The 25,396-nt window shown below is 43.4% G+C and overlaps 1 protein-coding gene across 1 annotated transcript in view; it reads right to left on the bottom strand.

Moving 5' to 3' along the window:
• The window catches only part of gbe1a (glucan (1,4-alpha-), branching enzyme 1a), a 49,159-nt gene extending 24,045 nt beyond the window's left edge, over positions 1 to 25,114 (bottom strand). The window contains exons 1-7 of the mRNA XM_031572204.2: positions 24,790 to 25,114; positions 15,497 to 15,666; positions 11,883 to 11,998; positions 8,324 to 8,449; positions 7,855 to 7,990; positions 5,568 to 5,658; positions 2,849 to 3,058 (exon numbers count right to left, since the gene is read on the bottom strand). Of these exons, the coding sequence (XP_031428064.1) occupies positions 2,849 to 3,058; positions 5,568 to 5,658; positions 7,855 to 7,990; positions 8,324 to 8,449; positions 11,883 to 11,998; positions 15,497 to 15,666; positions 24,790 to 24,887 (947 nt within the window). The 5' untranslated portion in view covers positions 24,888 to 25,114. The remainder of the gene's footprint in view (positions 1 to 2,848; positions 3,059 to 5,567; positions 5,659 to 7,854; positions 7,991 to 8,323; positions 8,450 to 11,882; positions 11,999 to 15,496; positions 15,667 to 24,789) is intronic.
• Between the last annotated feature and the right edge of the window lie 282 nt (positions 25,115 to 25,396).

The following is a 25,396-nucleotide window of genomic DNA, read 5'->3' as shown; positions in this document are numbered from 1 at the left end:
CTTTATCGCTGGACAATATATTTTTCATACAAGGGAAGTTGGATTAGATTTCTGCCTTATGCACACAAGAATGAGTTTCCTTTCTCCCAATTTGAATCTACGACTAATTAGAAAAATGAAAAAGAAAAAAAAACATGTTCAACACATAATGACTGTGATGAGTTCTTCTGATCAGCTAGTTATTAGAAATGGTATTCATTACAGAGGCTGCAGACTCTGAGAGCAGATACTATGATGGCCATGAGTGCACACAGACGAGTGAAGTGTCTTGCATCTGTAGCCAATTTGCCCAAATACAGGAATGATTGATAAATGCAAGAGGTAATCAATGTGTGTGAATATTTTTGTGTGTATGTGTATGTGTATGTGTGTGTGTGTGTGTGGCGGGGGGGGGGGGTATGTGAGAGCAAGAGAGTGGGTGTATGTGTGCAAGTATGTGTATGTGTGAGAGAGAGAGAAAGAAAGAGAGTAAGAGAAAGTGTGTTTGTGTTTGTGTCCTAGAAATCGACAGGAGAGAGTGTGTGTGTATGAGAGATCGACATGAGAGAGAGAGAGAGAGAGTGCACAAGAGGGTGAAAGATCGAGCGAGGGATGCTGTACGAGAGGCAGGGAGAGATGGAGATGGAGCAGGAGGAGAGAGGGGTCCCCTGTACATCACCAAGGGCAACAAAGGGAAAAAACATAGCCAATCAGCAAGGCTCATTTACAGCACAGAGGCTTCAGCTGCTGCAGCAGCATCAGCATCAGCATCAGCAACAGAGGCAAAAGGGCACAGATGAAAGCCTTCACAGAGACAATTCAAAACAAGACAGCAACTCAACTCCATTTCCCGGGGCTGCAAAATGTAATTGTCGCCGACAAACACCAAAAGGAAAACAAAAATAACAAAGCCTTCAAATAAAAAAAATCTGAAACACAGATTAACAGACAAAAAAGGGAAGTCATACATAAACAAACAAATTACACAGAAAGCTTTGAACGCTTTTGTTGTTGCATTTCATTGATGCATAGACCTTGTTCATGAGCCACTCTGCATAACAAAAATCACCCCACTATACCTACAGTGGGTTCCAATTAGTTTTAGTGCTGTGAATAAGGAAAATGACTGGCCTAAATAATCAACACCCTCATCAGTGCTTTAACTTTCTTAACAACAAGACCACCAACAAAAATCTGTGTTCATTAGATTCAAAAGTTCACAAGTTGCTACTGACCAGAGCTATCAACTTACAGTCCATCAAAACACAGCTCCATAGTGCCTTCATGTTAAAAGAGATAAGTGTCTTTTCTATTAGGATCTACTAATAACTCGGAGATGGACACTAATGCAGGACTTTAAGTCAGAGGTTAGAGAAGTACTAGGGAGATGGCAGGAGTGTTTGCCATTAACCTGTCCGTCAACAGGCTCCACAACTCCACAGAGCTGATCACTTAGGGGAGCCAGTCTAGCAAACATCAATCCTAGCTAATGAATGTGAATACCACCCAGGGATACCCTGAAGAATAATCAGGTGATTTAAAACAGAGAGAGAGAGGCGGAGAAAGAGAGAGAGAGAGAGAGAGAGAGAGAGAGAGACAGACGAAGATGCAGAGAGAAACTGGCAGCTGTGATACTGCTGATGATTATAATAACAATGTGAAGTTCCATTAGAGAAGCAGATACACAGAGAGAGAGACGGAGAGAGAGAGAGAGAGAGAGAGAGAGAGAGAGAGTGAGACAGAGAGGGCGTCTCACCGTGAGGCCGACAGCAGACACTCACAGCACGACAGCGGGAGGCGGAAGAGGAGGAGAAGAGGAGGAGGAGGAGGAGGAGAAGGAACGAGCAGAGAACGTTCATATTCCAGGTTCCTCTTTTCAAGTTTCACATGTGAAACTCAACACAGCAGTACAGAAACAATGAGCCCCCACAGACCCCTGTTGAAAGCCTCAATGTGTATTGTTGTCAGTGAGGCATATCTTTCTGCCTTTTTGTACTTGTTTATTGTCTTCCTTATCATTAATGATCTCATTTAGGTGCAGCTGTGCTACAGTTACAAACACTCTAATGGTGTTTTGATCTATCAGCTGTATGGCTGAGGGCAAATAGATTTTTAGAAGCAAAACCATAGCATAGATTCTGAAGGTACTATGTTTCAATTAAGGTGAACTTCTGTTCTTCAGGAAACTTCTGCATTCAGTATCTTTGTAAAGGCATTCAAGTGATATTGTGTCATAGATATGTGCTGCAGCTCGTAAAATGTATTTAGATGTATTCATTTGGCAGATCTTTATCCGAGGTGATTGTAAAGAAATATGAAAGAAAGAATGAAAACACAAAGGAAGGGCTTCTTTTAGAGGTGGAGGATTAAAGGGTGTCAGGTGTGTAGATGATCACAAAGAGTCAGATCTTCAGCTGGTCTCTGAAGACTGAGAGGGAAACTGGGCACTGGGAGTGGCCAACTCATTCCATCACATCAGAACCACAGAATAAAGGTGTCTAGATTAAGACTTCCTGTCATGCAGCGGTGGCACTGCCAGATGTTGTTCCCTTTGCGGAAGAGTAGATGAGTGAGATTTCTATTGCAAGGGTACTGTTCTAGTAGCTACTCTCTACCATATGCACCAAAGACTTCAACTTGGTGTGTGAGAAGCTCTAGACTGCTGATGAAGAGAAATCAAAGCTGCTGTGGCTCTTTAGGCCCTTATGGCTGAAGATAGACCAGACGTTCTGGGATGTATTGAACCAACAGAGAGGGGTTTGACTGAACAGCAGCTGCTGCCACATCTCTTAGCACAGGACCGCAGCAGCGGTGGAGAGCCATCGTTAACCATCCCTCACTAGAGGGACTTCCTGGTTCGACCTCTTACCTGGAGTAGTTGAAGAGCCGGCTGCCCCAGTGTGAGTGTTTCCCCTGGGGACCCCCGTGGAAAAAGCACGAGTCGGTGCCGTCGAACCGGTTGAGGCCGTCGTCCGTGTTGCTGGAGGCGTGGCTGTGGACCACGTCCAGGACGACTGTGATGCCCAGAGAGTGGGCGGTGTCCACCAGCCTCTTCAGGTCCTCAGGAGTACCAAAGCGACTGACACACACAGAAAGAGGCGCATTAGAAAGGCAAGATGGATGCTACAAAACTATTTATATAACTATACCATTCAATTATAAGGCAACATAAAGAGTAAGAAGGAACAACAAAACACTGATACGCAATAATTCCTTTGATTATGTAGCTAAAGGGTGAGGGTTATAATTAAGTTATGTTAAATGACATAACTACTGCACTTACAATTTAGTTAAAGTGTATCAAGGGCTATGTAATGAAAGAAAGTGTTAATCATCATCACAAGTGGTTCCCTGACAATAATGAAGTAATAAATATCGCTCTTTTTTCTTGGCCAATCAAAAGAGAGCAGGGTTAACAAAGGAAGTGCCCTGATGTGTGCTAAGTTCTGTGTGTTCACATTAAGGCACAAATGGAGGAGGCTGATTGGTCAAATCATCAAAACAACAGAAGGAGTCACTTTTGGGAATAATGAAGTATGAAACATCCACATAGAATAAAGCTGGGAGTATGTGTTGGACGACTTGACTTTTAATAAACAGAAAAATAACAGAGATAAGAACCCACTACTTTATTTCTTTTCTATTTTCTATGGGCATCTGTGCTATAACTCCACCGGCCCTTTGATTTCCCATGTTCAACCAAATAAAGCAATGCATCAGAATATGAATTAAGCTGTATGATATGATCTAGAATTCAACAGTCATTTGGGAAACACATTCAATCTCACACACAGGAGAAATAAAGGGTTCAGGGCAGTTGCCGAATCAGCTTGATCAAACCCTGTTTTACCTCCTACCCCTGATCTCCCCTATGGCTTATATTACATGCGTTTCTCTCAGAGAGAGAGAGAGCGAGAGAAAGACAGAGAGAGTCAGAGAGAGAAAATACACTGGCAATATCCCCCTACTGCTTTCCCTCTGAACCAGAGCGGATTGGGTTTTAAATGTCTTTGAGTGATCAATCATGGATGAAATTACTCTGCATACATTAGACTTTATCTAGCCCTTCTCCACCCGAGCGAGCAGGCCTGGACAGACCAGTGGGCCCACTGGCGGACTGGTAGATAAAGATCCCCAAACTATATTTACTCTGCCTACCAAATATGCACTATTCTTTCATGGGAGTTCATTTTGGATGTATGTATAGTGCTTTGTTTATTGCTGTTCATTCACACTACACTACTCCATTTCAGGGTTAACTGATGTGAATGCAGCACGATCCTGGCTCTTGACAGAGTTTTATAAACTTAATTATCAATGGAGGTTTGCCTGAGCACACAGCCGGCAACTTCCCAGTGTTCTCTTCTGCAGTAGGCCTCTGGGAGATAGCGACGTGCACTCTTCCGCTGCAGGCTCCCGGAGGCTGCCTAGACTAGTCCTTTACTGCAGGCTACTGGAGGCTGCCTAGACTAGTCCTTTACTGCAGGCTACTGGAGGCTGCCTAGACTAGTCCTTTACTGCAGGCTACTGGAGGCTGCCTAAACTAGTCCTCCGCTGCAGGCTACCGGAGGCTGCCGAGACTAGTCCTTTACTGCAGGCTACTGGAGGCTGCCTAGACTAGTCCTTTACTGCAGGCTACTGGAGGCTGCCTAAACTAGTCCTCCGCTGCAGGCTACCGGAGGCTGCCGAGACTAGTCCTTTACTGCAGGCTACTGGAGGCTGCCTAGACTAGTCCTTTACTGCAGGCTACTGGAGGCTGCCTAAACTAGTCCTCCGCTGCAGGCTACTGGAGGCTGCCTAGACTAGTCCTTTACTGCAGGCTACTGGGAGCTTCCCACTGGGAATACAGTGCCTTGTTCAAGGGCACAAGAACAGTAGTTGTTGCACAGAGTGCAGCACATTCATAATCCCCTACTATCTCCTTCTAGATGTCTGCCTCATTAAGCAATGGTGTGAGTTGCTGTTGCACAGGTGGATAATGCAGTTTGACACCTGTGCGTATGTACACTAGAACAGGTAGTCTGTGTTGGAACACCCATTTCCTGAAGAGAGAGACATTAACACAGGGTGAAGGTGTGACTGCTGCACGTAAGCAGTGGGTAGGTTCCACACACGTGACCATGTTCACATTTTGAGAACACACAGAGGTTCTATAACAATGACAATCAAATATCCTGCAGTATGTATATTATTGATTTCGGATCAATCTCTTTTCTATCGTCTAGTTGTGTTTCATGCGTTTCATGATGTTAACATGACGCTTTTATATCACTGGACACTGAGTGTCGTGACATGTTGTGACGGTATGTGGCGTTTGCCACAACATGGTTATGTCAGTCTTATGATGGGGGGGTTATTACCAGGAACTCCCCAAAGACACATTTAAAAGAGGAAGAAAACAAATGCAATAGCCTCAGAATGCAAAAGCACCACAGGGGGTTTATAAAGCGAAACAAACAGAGAAGCATTACTGAGATCCATTATTCACGGCAGACACAGATTGAGCTGATAAAAAAAGAAACATGAGGTCATTTGAATTGTTTGTCTGCATAATTAGAACAATCATGGAGGATGGCTGAATATATTACCTGGAGGCGGCGAAGAAGTTGGTGACTTGGTACCCAAAGCTTGCATAATAAGCATGCTCCATTACTGCCATAAGCTGAATGCAGTTGTAGCCTTGTGAGGACACAAGCATAGAGTTAGGGACACGACACTACCGCCGCCGGTAGACAACTTGTGGTGGTGAGTAGATTGAAGGATGTTTAGGATTAACAGTAAATCAAATCACAAATGTAGGGGGTGTTCGAAGAGTGTTCCTTGATGTTTAAATTCAATGAAGCTCTATGGACTGAGATGGATAGATAGACAGAGGGGGTTGGAGGTGGAGGAGGAGGAGGAACAGAGAGAGTGAGAAAGAAAGAAAGAGACATTCATCGTGACTCTGTCTAGCCTCTATTGGAATTGGCCTGAAGGCTCAGCCGTGTGGCCAATCCAGTTGTGGCCTGTGAGCCTCCCCAGACTAAGACAACCTGAACCACAGAATAAGACTACACTACAGCATCTGAGGGAACAGCCTCAGGCCAACCAGACTCAGAGGGGCTGGCTGGCCGGCCACAGAGACCAACCGTGACCCAGTTTCTGCGGCTGTCTTTCGGTTTCACCCATTCCTGCAACCTACAAAGGTGTCCTTCCAAACTCAATGGTAGTGATAGTATGCAGTGGAGTTGTGCTGTTTCAGGAGTGAGAATGGATTGAAGAATGCCAATTGATGAAGGGTTGTTTATTAATTGGCTAGTTTTATAAATAATGTTTTTTTTTTTTTAACTGCTATGCATGCATATTCAGATACAACTATTTGAACTGACACTCATAATGGTTATATAGCCATAACCTAGACTAAACTGAACTATAGATATTGTATAGTACAATTAACACCTTAACTGTACGGCATTACAACTTTAAACCACTTGGAATCTAATATGTTTTGATTTTCATGTTACACACTCCTGCGGTAACATGGCCAAATAAAAGATACAGCAAGACTTATGCAAGCTGCTTTGAGGAAAACACAGGAAATCACATGGGGCAGTGAAGTGCAGTAACACAGCAGGCCTCAAGTGGAGAGAGATGCTATGGGAAACGCTACTGAAACTTTCATCAGTGCACTAGCTACAGCAGGCCTCAGATGGAGAGAGATGCTATGGGAAACGCTACTGAAACTTTCATCAGTGTCATAGCTGGGCAGGACACACAGGACTGGTACACAGTGAGCAGGCAAGGACAACCAGAGAAACACACACACACACACACACACACACACACAGGCAGGCAAGGACAACCATAGAACAAAGACACGACTCTCACTTCTCTGCTCTGCTCTGCTCTGAGATACTCTCTACAGGGCATCAGATCTTCTCATGGCCACAAGAAACACACTGATTCACACACACTCACACACACACACACACACACACACACACACACAAACACAACATACACACACAGTCGAAGACACACACACACACACACACACACACACACACACACACACACACACAGACAGACAGACACACAGACACACACCCACACACACACACACACACATACAGACAAACACATAGAGTGGGAGGCATAACTGTGTCGATGTCTCCCTCAATCCAGGGAAGGCACCTTTTATATGTCAGTAAAATGCTCCTTTCTGACATTTCATCTTATTACAAATATCATCAGGAATATATATTCTATCACGCAGGACAGCTGTATATTTCACAGATTAAGGTTACGTTTACACAGATGTCCCCTGTAGAGACATACTGTATTAGGCCTCATGTTTGGAGAAAATGAAAGGTAACTACCTCTTAAATCCAGTTATAGGGACATTTTGGCCTCTTAACCCCTGTAATTCCTCTGTCATTACTAATAGTTGCCATTTTATAGACATGTGCTACCTTGCATACCGCCAAGACCATAAGATCTTTAAGAATCTGGAACTATAAAGGTTTAAATGTCCCATAAGATAAAACCAATTAGTCAACCATTTCAATGAACAATATTATCAAAATGGTTGAAGAATAATTGCAGACTAACCTAGAGTGTGTCTAAATCTGTGTGAAGTAGCCTCCCTCTTGGAATGTGTTCACTGAATGTATTAGTGTGGATGGCTGATACCTAGTTATTTGGTTCACTGAATGTATAAGTGTGGATGGCTGATTCCTAGTTCTTTCATGGCCTAAATGTTTGTACAAATGTACAAATTCAAATGTTTGAGTGTTAAGCGTGAATTCCTACAATCCACCATTTCAAATGTGTCTTTAGTGCACCAGTGTCGAGTAGGCAACATGACTGATGCCCAGTGATCTCATCGGCACTAACCCAAATCTTTAATGCGTGGGAGAACGTTAAGGGTGAAGTTCTTGTAGGTGGCGATCTCCTGCTTGGGTGAGGCTATGCCCACGTGAGCCTCGTATATGCGCAGGCTGCTGGGCTTGGTGGGCCGGGGGTGCTGGAGCTGGAAACACACCGGAAGAAAACCACAGTCAGCCTCTCCTCCCTCGCCTTCATTTCCCAATGAGGAACCGCCATGAAACATTAATTGTATGGCGAGTTGTTCCTCCTTTTCAAAATCAGTCACCAGTGACAAGCACATCACATCAGGACCCAACATTACCTCCACTGATAATTATCGCTAACTTGTATCATTACGTCTCACTGTCAGAGATATTAACGGAGGCATAATAAGCCAATCAATCACACACATCAAATATTTATGGAACTACCAACTTCGTCACTTCATTTTATGAAATGTCTGGAACATTCCGTAGTCTTCCATTGTTACTCTTACCAAGTAAGGATGAATGGGATCCCAGTGAATCCAATCATATGTGACCGAATCTAGCATCTTTGTGACATACTTGGCCCAGGGGGAGATCCGAAACAAGTATTCTCCCTCTTCGGTTAGGATAACAAGCTGGAAGCAGAAAAGAGGAAACACACACACACACACACACACACACACACTTTAGGCCTCTGCTGTTTAAATAGAATTCCCTCAAGCTTAAATGCTAGGAAAAATAAAGGCATTTTGGTATTTTTACCCGTGTGAAAGCACAGAACAGCCATTTTTCAGTTGTACAATAAAGACTGTAGCATTCACTGTTTCAGTGTTAGTCATACGACAGCCCCAACCAAAACCTCCCCGTTTCCTCCCAGATACACCTTTAAGGGCAGGACTACTCCTCTCTGAGAGTGTGCAGGCGTTCATAACACAGAAATATAAACTCGGGTATACTGAAGGGCTTCAGGTGATGTCACGCTTCACTTGGGCATCTGGTTGGCAAACGCAGAAGTGGTCAATGTTTGATGATGTTCGATTACTCTGGGGAAGCATGGCATGTTGTGTAGAGAATGCTCCTGGATGGCTTGATCACTGCTCTTGGTCTGCCAAGGGAGGCCTTAAAGATTGCAGCGGATCAATGACAGCCGAGCAGCCATCTGCCCTCCTATGGATGTGGCCGGCTAAAGTGCGGGCTGTAAAAAGGAAAATATAAGCGATTACCATCCCCAAATGAATGGAAGTGGGCCTCCAGAAAGAAACAGGGCTGCCATTAGGAGAGAAAGCATCTGTATGCATCTGTGTGTGCACAGCGAGGTTATCGTTTGGTTGCATCATCAGAGAGAATGCAGGTGTGTATATATGGTGCTGCGCTTGGAGCGACTTGGGTTCAACAGTTTGTGGATTAGCATGACTTTCATTTAGACTGAATACGTGATCCAATTTCTGTTGGGCACAAGAAATAAGCAGGGCATTTTTCAATGTCAGCGCAGCGTCAAAAAACCCTAATTAGATTTTACTTCCATCAAAGCCACCCCCCCCCCCCCCCCCCCTACCTGACAGCACTATTGTAATGCCTCCAGCACCCCCCCCCCCCCCCCACCTGACAGCACTATTGTAATGCCTCCTGTACCCCCCACACCTGACAGCACTATTGTAATGCCTCCTGCTCAGCAGAGGCTCCATGACACACACACTCTCTGACACACACACTCCATGACACACACACTCTCTGCATTCCAATGCTCAGAGGGATTCTCAGACATTCTAATGTACCCGCAGTTCACATATGGCCTTCAAAGCAGCTCGATGTCCCTTAAAGAATAACATATATATATATGTATATATGTGCTCTTTGAAAGGGAAAAATAGAAAAAACTGGCAATTGTGAGCTATTGTGTGCTATAGCTATACATTAAACAGATATATTTGAGACCCTTAATACTTATGCCTCTTTCAGATTAAAACTAGGCAAACCCTTAATGCATATGCCTCTTTTAGATATAAATGAGTTTGTACTCTGCATCTGTGTGACATGACATGAACACTCGTCGAGGCCTGCCAGCAGCAACAATTAAATGACCATCTCTGTGGACACCCATTAGTTTGATACAGAGCTATCTTATATCTGCATTGGGCCAAACTGACCCATTAGTTTGATACAGAGCTATCTTATATCTGTATTGGGCTGACCCAAACTGACCCATTAGTTTGATACAGAGCTATCTTATATCTGCATTGTGCCAAACTACTGACCCATTAGCTTGATACAGAGCTATCTTATATCTGCATTGTGCCAAAATGACCCATTTCTGATGCACACGTGATGAACTGACTATCCAGTAGAGTGTTTCTAGAGTCAGTGAAATGTCATGTTTGTTAGGTTATGTTTGTTACCACTTCACTGCCAAAGAGCCCATGGCTTCAAATTTGCAAGTGTGCCGTAGCAGGCAAAATAGACAATTAGACAAAGAAAAATAGACAAAGATTTGGAATAGCCAGAAAATGGGGGCTAACTGCTGATGAAACTAAAGTTATTTGTGTCGTTATTTCTGTGACATTTTAGCACAGGGTTGACTGCTGAATCTTGCGGCTTCATCGTCAGTGTGATCAGAGAGGGCTCTGGTCTGGCCTGGCTTGGTTTCCAAGGGCGGCGAGGCATGGCATTCTTCACGGGGCCCCCTGAGTCACCGCAGGGCAGCTGGGCAGGACAGAGCGCCCGCGGTCAACGTTGGCACGGCCCTGCGAGTCATGCGCTGGCCGGCCTGGGCGGCCCATCTGCTGTGACCGTGTTGGCGGCCGGTGATTAACCCAAAAGTGCCAAGTCAAGTGGCTCCGCTCTCTCCGAAGGCCCTGCGCCCTGCCAAACACCCAAACACCCTCAGGGAGAAAGGCCTGTCCACTAGTCAGCCACCACTCCCCCCCCCCAACACACACACACACACACACACACTCGGACTGCAGACGTGACTGCGACTAGCCCATATTAATATGCAATCACTGAAGCCGAAGTCTTCCTCATGCTCGTGACGTGACAAGGTCATAGCTGAGATCCAGATCCAAACTCATCTGATGACAGAGGTCAAACTCATGACAAATATGGCAGCAAGCTATTGATTCACCCGAGTGTGCATCTTGCTCCTTTTTTATTGAATCACTGGAAGTCATCACGCTACGGCAGAAAAAAGAACACTGGGAAATGAACCCCTCACAAATGTCCACATAAACATTCGTCTTACATACTGATTCTTTAATGCATCTATTCTTATACCAGTATTAACTGACACATTCACATTCACATTTTGAATGCGTTCAGGCCATGCTAAATCAGGGCTGGATTCAGCCCACAGTCGACAGGCGCTATCTGGTTCTAAAAGCATAACGCCGCTCTGGTCTGAACTAATTCGCCCTCCATGAGTCACGCAGTCCACACTTTATCTGCATTTCCTGTCTGTTAATGCAGCAGATATTTCCACTTTTGTCTCCCGATTCCCTCATCATCCCCCCTGCAGCTGCACTGTCAGCGGAGGAGACGGCCCCGCGCCTCTCTTCCCCGAGAGACTCAGAGCGCCCTGCAGGGGCTCAGATCTGCTCTACGCCGTAGACCAAAGGGGGAGCAGAAAGTCCACAATTACGGCAAAAAAGGTTGCTGATATTTACGCTCAACAGCCAGTCACATTTACAGCCCTGAAATGTGTTGATTGGCTGGAATTGTTTATTGTTTCGGTCTGAGCCACTCTGTTTGTTTCCCTATTTGAAGAGGCAAGGCTGTGTACGCGAACCAGAGTTTCTTTGAGCGCACACACAGAACGGATAGCTGGAGGACCGTGAGGAGTAATTCGCTGAATTTGACAAGTGTATCGGATTAGAATTGTGGACTGTTTCTTTAAAGTGCAATGAAGTATTTTTATATAGTCATTATGCCACAATTAATTGTAGATTATGGCCTCAGGTAGGGGCTTATGATCACCATAAGCGATGATGATGAAGCTGATTATTCAAAGAGAGAGAGAGAGAGAGAGGGGGGAGAGAGAGAGAGAGAGAGAGAGAGAGTGAAAAGAGCTGGCACCTTAAGTTTGGACTCGTGCGCAACGGCTGGAGACTTGTCTCGTCTCGGCGGGAGGTAGAGCTCCCATTTCCCGAAGTCCTTCTTGGTGAAAGGATGAGAGGTTTTGTTCCAGTTGTCTGGAGAGAGAAGAAGAGGAAGAAAAAGAGAATGAAATGATTGAACATTTCTCATTATGCACAAAAGGGGGGTTTCAGTAGGCAGCGCATGAGAGAAGCCTGTCCTAATTTTCAATTCAATCCTGTTGAAGAAGTAACTGAGCTGAATTAATTCATATCCACTCACACTCACTCACTCACACTGCCACACTGCCTGCTCGTATTAACCAAGACAGCCCTTGTGATATAAATAAACTGTGAACAATTCAATGCAATAGATATCAGCTGCAAAATATACCCTGATACAGTGCCGCAAAATATCACTTCTACCAGTCACATTCACCAGTGCTCTGTTAGCTCCCTCTTAATTACACGTGCTTCTATGAAACTGTGTGTCTACACGTGCAAATGCCTATGTGTACGCACAAACCTAACTGTACTACGTTAAGGAACCTTCGAATGGCATGTTATCGGAGGTGAAGCCAAGGTTGTACATGCTAATGGCTAATTCCAGGGTGGCGTTTGAGGTGGGTGTCCTCAGCAGCTGAAGGAAAGGGAGACGTACGAGGGCAAAAGAAGGCCATCACTGCCAGGCCCTCTGACCGGAGGAAACCAGAGGTTTGTAATGAAATGAAAGCCTGCGTATGTTAATCAGCCCATTTCAGTTGTTCAGAGAGAGTGTTGTGGTCTGGCGTGGGGTCATCATTAGGTCAGGGGTCAGTCTGAGGTCAGCCTGTAGATACCTCAGACCAGCGGGAGGGGAAAAGGTAGGTCACGGAGGTCAAATGACCCTGATCCTTTAAAAGGCAGGCAGAGCAAGCGAGAATTTGTCACACGCCATTTCATCCTTATCCCTTTCCTTCTCTGTGCAGAAAATAAATAAATAAATATGGAGGAGACATCGCATTATGCATCCACACCTGCCCCACACTGACAGCAACCAGAGTTGACTCCTGGGGTTCTCTCTTTCCCTCTCTCTCTCTCTCCCTCCCTCCCTCTCCCTCTCTGCCACCCCCCCAACCCCACCAGTCTCTGTGAAATTGAAATGGAATACTATGAGCAGTGTCAAAATGCAATAGCTCAGTGAATTAGAGGTTGGGATTTGCCTTGACATTGCTGCTGGTTGTCTGCGGTGGAGACAATTTAAAAAGCAAGGGATTACCAGAAAAGAGGAGAGAATATGAAATAGGATCCCGAGGGGAAGGAAGGGGCAGGTGGGTATATGGATGTAGGCAGGGTAATGGACAAACAGATAATGACCAAGACTTTCAGACGGCGGTTGGTTTGGTAAACCGCATTTCCACCCAATTCCCAGGTCTGAGTAACAACAACCTCAGGATTCTGGTATTACACCGAAAATGCTGCCTGCAAGCTTACGTGACAGGGAATATAAATCACATTAGTTACGTTAGTAGTCACGTTAGTTAGGTAAGTAGTATATAAATAATGCACTCTTTTTGTCCATACAGTAATATACAGACGTTGTAAGTGTCCAAAAAACAATGGAAAGTACACAAGGATCTACAGAAGACAGAAATAAAAATACTAATTAGTAACGACCTACATCTGACTGGCCGGTGTGTCGAGCGATGCATCACGACAGACACAACACAGTCTGCTCACATATCTCCACACCTATCTCCACGCCATATATCGTTTGCCAGGCGCTTTTTTTTTTTTTTTTTTTTTGAGACTGATCCATCAGTCCCATATCCTATTTTCTTCCAATTTGGGGAATGGTGTGACTGCCTGAGCGAGTAGGAGTGTGTTGGATGGTGAGGTGTGGATCCCTTCCATTTCAGGGGAGCACGTCTTGCCAGCAGCGTAGCATAGACCAGCAGCCAGTGATCTTTTCTTTTCATTCAATTCCACAGCAGTGAGCTAATACCTTAAATAGGATAATACCAGACAAGCTGTGGCCTTCAAGTGCACCTGTTACATTGTGGACAGAAAATCAAATATATATACGTGGTCATGAATAACAGTCTGGGACACAGATAGAAAATACGGACGACTGAGATTGCTGAAACCTTTTCAAGGGTCTTTAAGCAGACGACCCAAAGAAAGGGCAAATCAGTAAAACTCAAATTCAGTAAGAGCATAAGAGCGCTTCCAAAAAACACACAAAATATAACTATACAACTATAAAACCATCCATATTATCTCACTCACGTAACATAATTTCAGCAGTAGTGAAGACTGTGCTTTCACAACAGTCAAAAAAACTATAATAGACAGCTAACACTGATGGAAGCAGGGACGGTTTCCTTTACGGCTGTAAGTTACAAGACGCATTTAAAAGGTGCAGCTTAAAACGAGCAAAGGGCTATGAGCTCGGTCACACTGAGTGCACAGTAGCTGTAAAGGTTCTGCACTTCTGTCGGGCTAGACCATCATGCTTTGCAGCAGAGCCACAGCTTTTTTCTTCAATCAAAACAGCGAGTGTAAGAGTTGGGCTCTAAAGGGACGCTTCCCCCACTGCTTCCCACTCAGTACATGCGGCCTCCTTCAAATGCACTGTGTGGCACCGCGGCTCTCTGGGAAAGCGCAATTAGATCCCCGTGGGGGTCTTAGGGTGCACAGACTAGAGAGAGAGAGAGAGAGAGAGCGACAGAGAAAGAGAGAGAAGGAGAGGGGGGGGGAGGCAGAGAAAGACAGACAGAGAGATAAAGACAGAGAGAGGGGGAGAGAGGTATGGAGAGAGAGGGAGAAACAGAGTAAGAGAGAGAGAAGGAGAGAGGGGGGAGGCAGAGAAAGACAGTCAGACAGAGCGATAAAGACAGGAAGAGAGGTATGGAGAGAGAGGGAGAAACAGAGAAAGAGAGAGAGAGGGAGAGGGAGAGAGAGAGACGGAGACGGAGATGGAGAGATCTCCACTGCACTGTAATAACAAGCCCAGGGTGCTGGTGTGGCTGTGTCATCACCCTCACTGATCCCCACTGAGTTAAAGACAAACAGAACACACGAGGCAGGGCGCAGGGGCCACTTGAGGGAGGGGTAATTTGCAGTGTCAGAGAGAGAATCTGTGGGGGGGTTCAAAAGAGAAAAAGAGAAAGACAGTTGGTGTGTGTGTCTGTGTGTTGGGGGTTGTGAGAGAGCATGAATGTGTGTCTGCTTCTGTATGTATGTATGTATGTATGTATGTATGTGTGTATGTGTGTGTGTATGTATGTATGTATGTATGTATGTATGTGTGTGTGTGTGTGTGTGTGTGTGTATGTGTGTGTGTATATGTGTGTGTGTGTCTGCTTGTACATGTGAGTGAGTGTTTACCTGTGTATCTCCCGTGTGTTTTTGTGTGTGTACCTGTATGTGCGTGTGTGTGCGTGTGTGTGCGTGTATGCGCGCGTGTGTGTGTGTGTGTGTGCGCGTGTGTGTGTGTGTGCATGTGTGTGTACGTGTATGTGCGCGTGTGCTTGCACGTGTGTGTGGAGAGAACATACGCATGTGTGCATATGTGTGTCTCCGTGCATGTATCTGTAACAGAGGCGCGGTGGCAGACGTGAGTGGGCCCCTTACTGAAGTCTCCAGTCAGGTAGAGTTCCTTGGCCCCCGGTGCCCATTCCCTGAAGAACATGCCGTTGTTGGGCTGCCGCTGCGCGCCGTACGACTGGTAGCTCTTCGTGAAATTATCAAAGTCTCCCTCCGTCCGCTCCACCTGGGACAGGCGCTCTTCAAACAGCCTGTACCTGCAGTCACACCAGAGAGACAGAAGAGACAGACCGATAGAAAAGACAGAAACTCATTACTGCATTACCAAAACAAATATCTAAATTGTGAGATGTTGACAAACAAACAGTCAATGGACTCTAAACTGCCCACTAAGCTGTGTGATAAGCTGTGTATTATGTTCATAAACAGACAAACATAATTTGCAATGTGTAGAAGCTATGAAGTGATGAATGGGAGAAAGTGACAAGCAACAGTAAAGCCCAGTGTCTTATTTCACTCCAAATAAGCTTCATTATGAATGAAAGGGCAGTTTTGGGATTGAAGCACAAACTGTCAATTTGTGTACTCGAGAATCTCTGTCAATCATATGAGACTGAATTGACACACATGGCGAAAAAGTACAAAGTGTTCATGTGACACATGTTGACCTTTTATCTTTAGGCATGTTTGAGAGAGAGAGAGAGAGAGAGAGAGAGAGAGAGAGAGAGAGTGTGTGTGTGTGTGTGTGTATGTGTATGTGTGTGTGTGTGTGTGTGTGTGTGTGTATTCAGGGGGTGGGGGGTACCCGCTGTTGATCAGGCTATCCTGAAATAGAAAAGGTTCATGATATTTCAACAGAGGAGCAAGGAATGTCCTCAGGCAGCAGAGCACGTGTAAGTGTATGGAAATAACACACCCCTAAGAGTAGGTCGTCCAGCTGGTGACGCCTCTTGAAAGAACTGGCTAAGTTCTAAGGTCTAAATTCATTCTTGTAAGCTATCACCTTGACCACGACCCTGGTGACTTTGCCCCTTGAAACCAGTGGTATTAAACCATTTCACAGGGGCTCACACTTCCAGTTCATATGCTGAGGACTTACTGAGGTTTTATTTGGATTTCAAACCATCTACCTAAGCAACTGTTATTCTGTTTGTTGACCAGTATAGATTATATTTGTTTGTTTATGTTGACATACAACTTTAAAGAAACACTATGCAACAATTTGAGGTATGTTTTTTTTAGGCAACTAGTTTTGGTACCATCCTCAAATTCATTTTGATAGCATATGGTCATGTGAAGGACAGATAAACACTTATGTCTTTCCCACTAGCCATCCAGGATATGCCCTATGTAGTTCTGTGTACCGGGCTGGAATACCCTTCAAAAATGGAAGAAAAGCTTTCACAGCATGACATTGCCAGCTATACTGCCAACAGACACGAGTTAGTGTGTTGGCAAGCTTCTATCAGTGTCAACTGGGCTGTTGGTGGTGTTTGCAAGGTTTTTGCATGCCTTTTAGGTAGTTGGCTTGCTAGTTCTGGAACAGAACTCTGGAACAGAACTGCTTTAAGTATTGGTATCATCTAAAGCCTGCTGAGATGATTTCCCTTATGAGTGTTGAGCCTTGGTAACCAAGCAACCAGATCACCATAGAGATAAGGTTAAGTTGGAGAATCTCTACAATGCTACCCGGATTTAGTGGAAGACTAGCCTAGCGGTTTTGGGGAGAGAAAACACATAAAGCAAAAGGACAACTGAGGGTAAAGGGTTAAAAAAATTACATTTATTTAACATGGAAAATTCACACAAAATACCCAAATGCATATGAACAAAATGGAAAAGCAGCATATTTGATATCATTTGGAAGTTATTAATAGTCCTAAAATGTGGAGTCTATGAATCTCTGTATTAGCTTTCCTGCCACATGTAATAGGCAAACAGAGGTGAAAGAGTTAACGGTGAAAACATGTGAGGTGTGTTGGTGGTTTGCAAGAGACTTGGGTCAAAGTAAGACTAAATACTGCAATGTGCAGAGAACTCTGATTTGTTTTATCCAGCTTGTAGGCTACGATTTCGATGAAATAGAACATAAGCCTAATTATTAGGTTGTTACTTCATGTTGTTATTGATCATTTTTCATGTCATGTTACATCACATGTTTTCCACTCCTTCGATGTCAAAATGGCTGACACTACCCAGATGCACACTTACTGATCAAATCATTTACATTTTATTTAATCACATGACAAAGTGTATTATAGGCTAAAGGCAGGCATTGCCAAAGACTAAAACGAAGACCACGTGAACAGTTTCAATTTCAGTACAAAATAACACTGACCATAAATACTTAAAATTAACTATTTCTTTATTTGACAAGACTTTCATGTGTTATTGCATCAGGCCTTTGCTAACCTATAGGCTACCGCACAACTCAGCGCTGTCAGAGAATATTCAGAGAATATTTCTCATAGCGTATTTCCACTAACCAGCAGGTGTCCCTAGAGTGCATTCAAAGCCTTGAGAAATTAACCACTTGTCATCACATTTGGCTCCATGAAGCTTCATCTTGCCAACATTAGTTGTCATACCTTCATACTCAGGGTTGGGGAGTAACTAGTTACATGAAATTAAATAAGAAAATAAAATATAGCTGCAAGCAGCGATGCGGATTCCTCCTAAGAATGCGAAACCAGGGGAAAATGTATATTCTTTACAATTTTGGAAAGAAGAGTAAAAGAAGGAAAGAAGAGTGGAAGAAGGAAAGAATAGAGGAAAGAAGAGTGAAGAAAGAAGTGTCTTGCTAAAGGACGCTTTGACAGGGAATTGAACTAACAACCTTCTGAGTATTAAACGACTTCTCTACCCCTGTACCAATGTCACCCAGGTTTATATCTCAAAGTTTTGCTTTGATATTACTTCACTTCCTGTTTGGCGGCTTTTCTGCTGAATTTGAGTGGCTATACCGGACAGACGGTTGTGAGGATCAAAATTCTATGAATACATTTTGTAATGCTTGGTCTGAAGATCATCTCTGGTGATTTTGAAGAAGATTTGATCAAAATTGTAGGAGGAGTAGGCTTTCAAAGGTTTTTTGATAAAACCGGGAATAACAGAAAATCTACACAACCGAAAATTGGCGCCATTGAATGTTGAATTCGTCTTGAGCCAAGGAATCCAATGGTACCTCATTTTAGAAAATCGGTCAAACGGTTCAAAAGTTACAGTGTTAACAAAAGTCCAACTTTGACCCGTTGGTGGCGCTAGTGTGGTCTAGTGGGAGACATGAAACTTGGTGTGAGTAAAGAAGGGACTGTCCTTAATGAGTGTGCCAAATTTCAGAAAAAGTTACCATACGGTTCTAGGGGCTGCCATTGACTCCCATGGTACAAGAATAATAAAGCCTACAATAACAATAGGTTTCCTCCTGATGGAGGAATCCTAATTAATTTTAATACATTATAACATTCGTTCTCTTTCGCTGTCTAGACAGGCTCCACTCATTTGGCAGTATGCGCTAAAGTTGAGCGTTGTTTTTTATTGGTTCTTTTGTTTGAATTTGCACCGCCTCTCGTCTGCCAATCAAAAAATAATAGAAAGTAATAAAATGTAATAAGTTACATTACTTTGCTGAAGTAATTAAAATAATTACATTACATTTCTAACAGGGTAACTAGTAATCTGTAACCTATTACATTTCAAAAGTGAACTTCCTAACAATAGCTCATCACTCTGGAGTATGTGTCGTCCCTTTCAGTGTTTTAACATTACACATGGATCTCTGTGTTACTGTGGGCTGACGACAGAGTGAAAGAAGGAGATACAGAGAGTGAGTGAAAGAGAGAAAGGGAGAAAAAGAGAGAGGGAGAGAGAGAATGAAAGAGATGCAGGGAAAGAGAGAGAGTGGGGGGGGGCAGAGAGTGGGCAGGGGGGAGGGGCAGAGAGGCAGTTTATTTGCTGTGAGTTGTGATGTCAACACACTTCCGTCTCTTGCATTGATCGCTTCAGGCTGCGATGACTCACCTTCTCACAAAACAAACAAACTCCTCTATATGAACACTATCCTGTGCTGTAAATATGACTGTAATGGCCATGTCTGAGAAACTATTGCCGTTTCACAATCCCACTATACCCACCATCGTCTTCCTAAACTGCCTTCCACAACAATCAGTTGCCTAAACTTAGTCATACACTGGGTGTCTGGGAGATCTTCTTATGGAACTGGATGTGTCTTCTGCAGTACGTGTCATTTCCTCCCCCAGATAGTCCATATCTCACCATGGCTGTGTCCTGACATTCATGTTGATATATCCCTAACATCTGGTTATTTGTGACAAAATAAGAACTTTAATGAGAGAGTAGGGCACACACAGGACCTGTGGGGCCATTACCAACAGATGGCTCGAGGTCTTAGGATTCACATTATATTCGAATACAATATTCAAGTCTACACAAGACACTAACAGCATCTTGGGGACTGTAAAGTACATTGGTCAATTGGTCAGGCCGTCTCTTCAACATTGCCTGTTCTACCAAAATAACTTTTATCTAAGTAACGGGCTCATTTGTTTAATAGTGAGACTATCTTGTTAAAGTCTACTGATGTTGCTTTGCATCCTGCTCTATTCTTGCCAAGCGGCCTTATGTAAAATAGCACATTGATAAACATAGTTTCTCACAAAGTTTCATCACTCTTTCATCACAACTTTTGTTACCTATACAATTTCAAATCTGTCATTGAACAACAAAGCCCCACCACCCACTGCCTTCAGAGTGCATTTCATAAAAAAAATGAAATAATATTTTTTAAGTCAGCTGTGTGTGTGTGTGTGTGTGTGTGTGTGTGTGTGTGTGTGTGTGTGTGTGTGTGTGTGTGTGTGTGTGTGTGTGTGTGTGCAGTGTCCATACCAGACCTATAATGTCTTACAAGTGGAGCAAGTAAACGAGAAGCAATTCTGCATGCCCTGTGCTTTAATTAAAACGTCTCTCTGAGGCTTTCCTGGGCTGAACAGATCCTGTCTGCTGGGGTTGACAAAGGGATATGCCACGCAGAGGAAATTGTTCACTCCAGTGCCTTGAGCACTGCGCAGTATTGCATTGTTATAAGAGGTCATGACTGCAGAAAGTGTTATTTCCATTCCCATTTCAGGGCTCTGGGTAAAGCCTGTTAGCATGTTAGCACTGGGCAACCTAGACAGCAGCTGGCGTTAGCATGGATCATGACCAAATCCTAACCAGCAGGGTTCCAAAGGTCACTTTGAAATGTGATTACTAATTACTAATACAGATTACTAATTACCCTGTTAAAAATGTAATAAGTAATGTAGCAATTTTAATTGCTTCAGTAAAGTAATGTAACTTATTACATTCAATTACTTTTAACGGCTTAAACAGATGAAAAAACAGCTTAAACAGATGAAAAGGGTTAAACAGAGTTTCAACTTATAATTGTTTCTATCTGATATGTGTTATAGTTTGTGTTTGAAGCTGACCAATGGACCATGTAGGTTTAAACTCCAACTCCTCTCTCTCCGGGCTGTGGTCTAATGGGCTAGAAAAAGAGTACATTTCACACTTGTCCCATAATGCAATGTGTGATTTATACCTGGCTAAATTTGACTACCGAATGAAACAGCCTACTCTCTCCCCTCTCTTTTTTGGTCACGGTTTGTCTTCAGGTGAAAGAAAAATATTGCTACTATTCTCTCCTTATGTCAGAGATATAGTGATCTTACACAGTAACAGCAGTACCAATAGCCAATCCGTTCAGTTCAATCAATCCAGTTCAATCCATCCAGTTGTTCTATAATCATATATGTTGTTATGTGACTGCCCTAAACTCTTACTGCATTCGTAAAACTCTGTATCGTCAACTGCCCATCTCCTGCGGCAGTTGTTTTCCACTGACAATTTTCTTTAAGCGGTGATATTATCCTGGGGTGATAAACCCCTTCAGTCAGCTCACCTTGAGCAGTACAGGCACTCAGCACAGTGGGGATGTTCACGGGTACATATGTGGGTCATATGAAGCAGATCCCCCATACACTTCTGTTTACACGACCCTTGTGAGCAATCATGCGGACCAAAAAAATCCCTTCAAGGTACCAATAAAAATGGAAATGGTAATTCCGCCGTAAAGAAAACGTCATAAACATGTGAATACAATCTGATTTTCTATGGGAAATTATTCATTGCCTCCTCTGCAGGTGGCTTGTTGGGTTTACTTTAATGCGGTCATTTCATGAAACTACCTGGAAACAATAACTGACTATACACACAGGCCTCAAATAAATAGTGAAGGTCAGGCACTATAAAAAACAGAAATCTCATTAAGTTGATTGATGGATAGAATAAACGTGCTTTACAGTTAATGCCTCACATGTACTGCAGGCTAGCACATCAAGCTTTATGTTCAAGCACCGAGAACAGTTTGAGTTCAAATCAAATCAAATAAAACTTTATTTATACGCCGCATTTTATACCAAGACATAACACAATGCACTTCTCAGACGTTCAGTGTCTTGCTTAAAAACATCATGCAGACGTGTGGAGCCAGAGACATATTAGGATGTCATATTAGGAGGGCAATGAACCTCCCAAGCCCCCACCCTCCAAATATTATTTTAGTACAAAATGAAGATAATGCAAACATAAGAAATATTGTATGAATATGAAGATATGTTATGGCTTGCCATGTCCAAGCTGAATAACAGACAATTTTATAATAGTTCACAATAAGACCATTTTGTGCTAATTTCATCATGATTTTTCTATGGCAGATAAACAAACAGATCATTTGTGTGTATAACATCTGCTAAACTGTTGGTATTTTGGTTGCCAAAACCTGTGCAAGCATGAAATTATTTTGTTTTCTCTGCCCTTTGTGCAAGACTGTAATAGAAAACGAGGCACTACCAGGCCACGGTTGTGCCTACTACAGAGATGTAGAGCACTCCCTGCAAAACACGATCCTCAACCAGGAATGATTGCCCTCTTAAGGTCCTCCAAAATTGATTCATCAGGGCAAATACTCCATAACAAGGCTTTTCTGGCAAATTCTTGAGTGTCAGAAAATTGATGCGGGTAATTTGAAACCGTGCATAACAATCTGAAGTTGAATTGAATTAATTCAAATGATGCTTGACAAAAGATGTACTTGTCATATTAGACATTTTATTTTGTATACATTGTCATAGTTTGATGAGAAATAGCCTATAAAGAAATAACCTTACATTTTCAGAAGAGAAACATTTTATTGGATTGAACACATGCCTTAAACAGAATTGTTTTTACTTCTGTCTTGTATGTGTATATATGTTATACGAGTTATAAAAAGTATATTAGATATGTGGTATATATATTTCTATATAATATAATATAATAAAATAATAATATAAAAGTAGACCGTTCAAGGTTTCTGGGGGTGTTTCTGATGCGGTTTGGATCTGCGGATATGGTGACCCCTGAGTGCTAAAGACACAGGAAGAGTGTTTCTTTGGGTTTAAGTTGGACCATTAACAGAACTTTAAGAAATGTCATAGATGATGCCAGAGACATTTTGCTGACAATACCTCACTCTCCACTCGATCTCTCGCCTACCTCCCAGGTTTCTTTATCTCCTGCAAGACATCTCACCACCTCAGCATAGCTGCAGCTCTTTAACACAAAGCCTGACATCAAGGCTCTTCTAACAAGACATCGCAGGAATGCCTGTCTGTGGCGTGTGGGAGTCCTGCCAAGCCTGAGCACTGTCTTCAGGAGTGAGACTTCCCGGCGCTAACACTTTTCTCAGCCCAATTAGCAGAGTTCTGCCGAATGGATCTGGCGAAGGCATGTGACAGTTCCACATTCTCCGCGCTCGCCCACCTCCACACAAGGCTGTTAATCAGCCGTCAGACTGAACTGCGGCACGGGCACCAGGCAACATCTGCATGTATGCCAACTGCAGGGCTCAAAGAAAAGACCGGAGACAACTCTTCAGTCTTCCGTGTATTAGTTAAGACAGTCACCATACAGGGACACGCCAGAGAGATGGGGCTTCAGGAGCACTTTATTGGTTTTTTTAAGCAGGACTTATGGTTAGATGTTTAATGTAGGTCAATGGATTCTCTAAAATAAGTTTTAATATGGTTCAAGAATATTTTATTAGAGATGTTTACATCAATATCTACCTTCCGTGGCCTCCAGTGTGCATGAACTGATAAACGAACTAGTGGTGAACTAATAGCCTACTGGGTGAATATATTGACAAAAAAATGAAAAAATAAGTACATTCTGAAAAGTGTGAATATTCAGTCATTAGGTACCCAAATACAAAACTACTAACAGCTTTACCACCACCTTATAATTCAAAATGTTAAAATGAAGAGCCTCGATTCTGGTGAAACTATTGGACAGGCAACGCTTGCATGAGCTCTGTTGTGTGAGGACAGGCCAACCGTGTGTCTTGCTCGGTCCCGGGGACAAGATGATCTCCAAAGGCCCCACAACCCCACCCCCCACCCCATTGGACAGTGTGTTGTTGTTCTTGTTTTAGCATTAGCGTTTCAGGTTAGATATCCCTTTTGTGTCTATGTCCTTTTTGTCTGTGTTTATGCTGTTTTATGCCGTGTTTGTCTAGCGATTAGCTGTCTACTGTTAATGTGTTGTCAGTGTGAATGATGATCTCCCCTGTTGTTGTCCCGCTGAGTTATGAGTTCTCCTGTGAGTGCTTCCTGCTTGTCATGCTTCAAAATGAAAAGCTTGAAGCCAAATAAACAATATGAAGATCTTCTCTCCGATCTGTTTCACTGATCATTTCTTTTCGTTCATCAACCTTTACGTTTTATCTAAATAGTAGGTTGACAAACATGAAGAAAGTACAGGAAGAAAGGAGAGGGGATATTTCACCTTGGGCTATACCTCACGAATTCTGAAATCTTTGTCTATGGGCTCCAAACAGACACATCACGCCTTGTAACCACAGACATAAGACACATCTCTAAAAAGACTTCTGAACAGGATGCTCTTGTGTTTCACGCACAGGTCCTCTGTCCTCTCTCCTCTGGCAGCAATTTAAAAAAATGAGCCGTCCTTCATGACGTCACACTTCACAACAATTTCCGGGGCACGAGTCGGAGGACTTATGAGGAACCATGCCATCTACGTTTTGGAACGCACGTAAACAGTCCTTGACACCTTTGCTGCATCACCACGTGTTCTTCCTTACAATGTACTGTGCGTTATGCAAACAACATTGTTTTCTTTGTGTAGACAGCCATGCCACATGCGTGTACTTGTCTACCACCGTAAGAGAGTTGTAAGAACTTACACTGAAACCTGTTTTATCTGTTGTATTCATGTGTAGACTACACAAGCATTATATTACAGAATATGCACGTTACCTGCGACGGAAGTCTCCTTCAAACTGACGCAGGCTGGGTTCCAATTGGAAAAATTCTGTGAGTTCGGGTAACTCGGCATTGTAACTTATTTCACCCATCGTTAAGTATCAGACTGCGTTTGCGTTGTACGAGTTCACTCTTTTCCCGTGGAACTGTTTCAGTAGCCCTCTGGATAGCAAAGTTTAAAGTTAGAAATGGGCGTACAATGGTGGGGGGCTAGTCAAACAACGGTGGCCAATCGGTCACTCGCTCGTGTGTTGCGCAATCTTACTGAACATAGCCCCATTCAAACGGAGGATTTGCACAGTACAGCTTCTTCAGCGTCAAGCTACCCCTACAGGTATTCCAAAAGTTTCTCAAAAGGTGGGCGGGGCACCGGTGTTCGTGAGAGTAGCAAAATGTTCGACATTGCATTAATAATATGTAATTTATGTTTCCTGTTTCGTTATATTTTACCAAAAGTATTAGTTAGGCTATGTCTTTATAGGTCACTGGCAGATGTCTTCTCCCTTGTCATTTGTTTTAAAAGCACAGTGTATAGCCTTGGGGTGGGGTGGGAGGGGAACAGTGAGATGTCAGGAGTTAAAGCTGGTGCAGAGAGTGGAGC

The sequence above is a fragment of the Clupea harengus genome, chromosome 8 (genome assembly GCF_900700415.2).
Source record: "Clupea harengus chromosome 8, Ch_v2.0.2, whole genome shotgun sequence".
Lineage (NCBI taxonomy): Eukaryota > Metazoa > Chordata > Actinopteri > Clupeiformes > Clupeidae > Clupea > Clupea harengus.
This window is presented reverse-complemented; position numbering and strand designations above follow the sequence as displayed.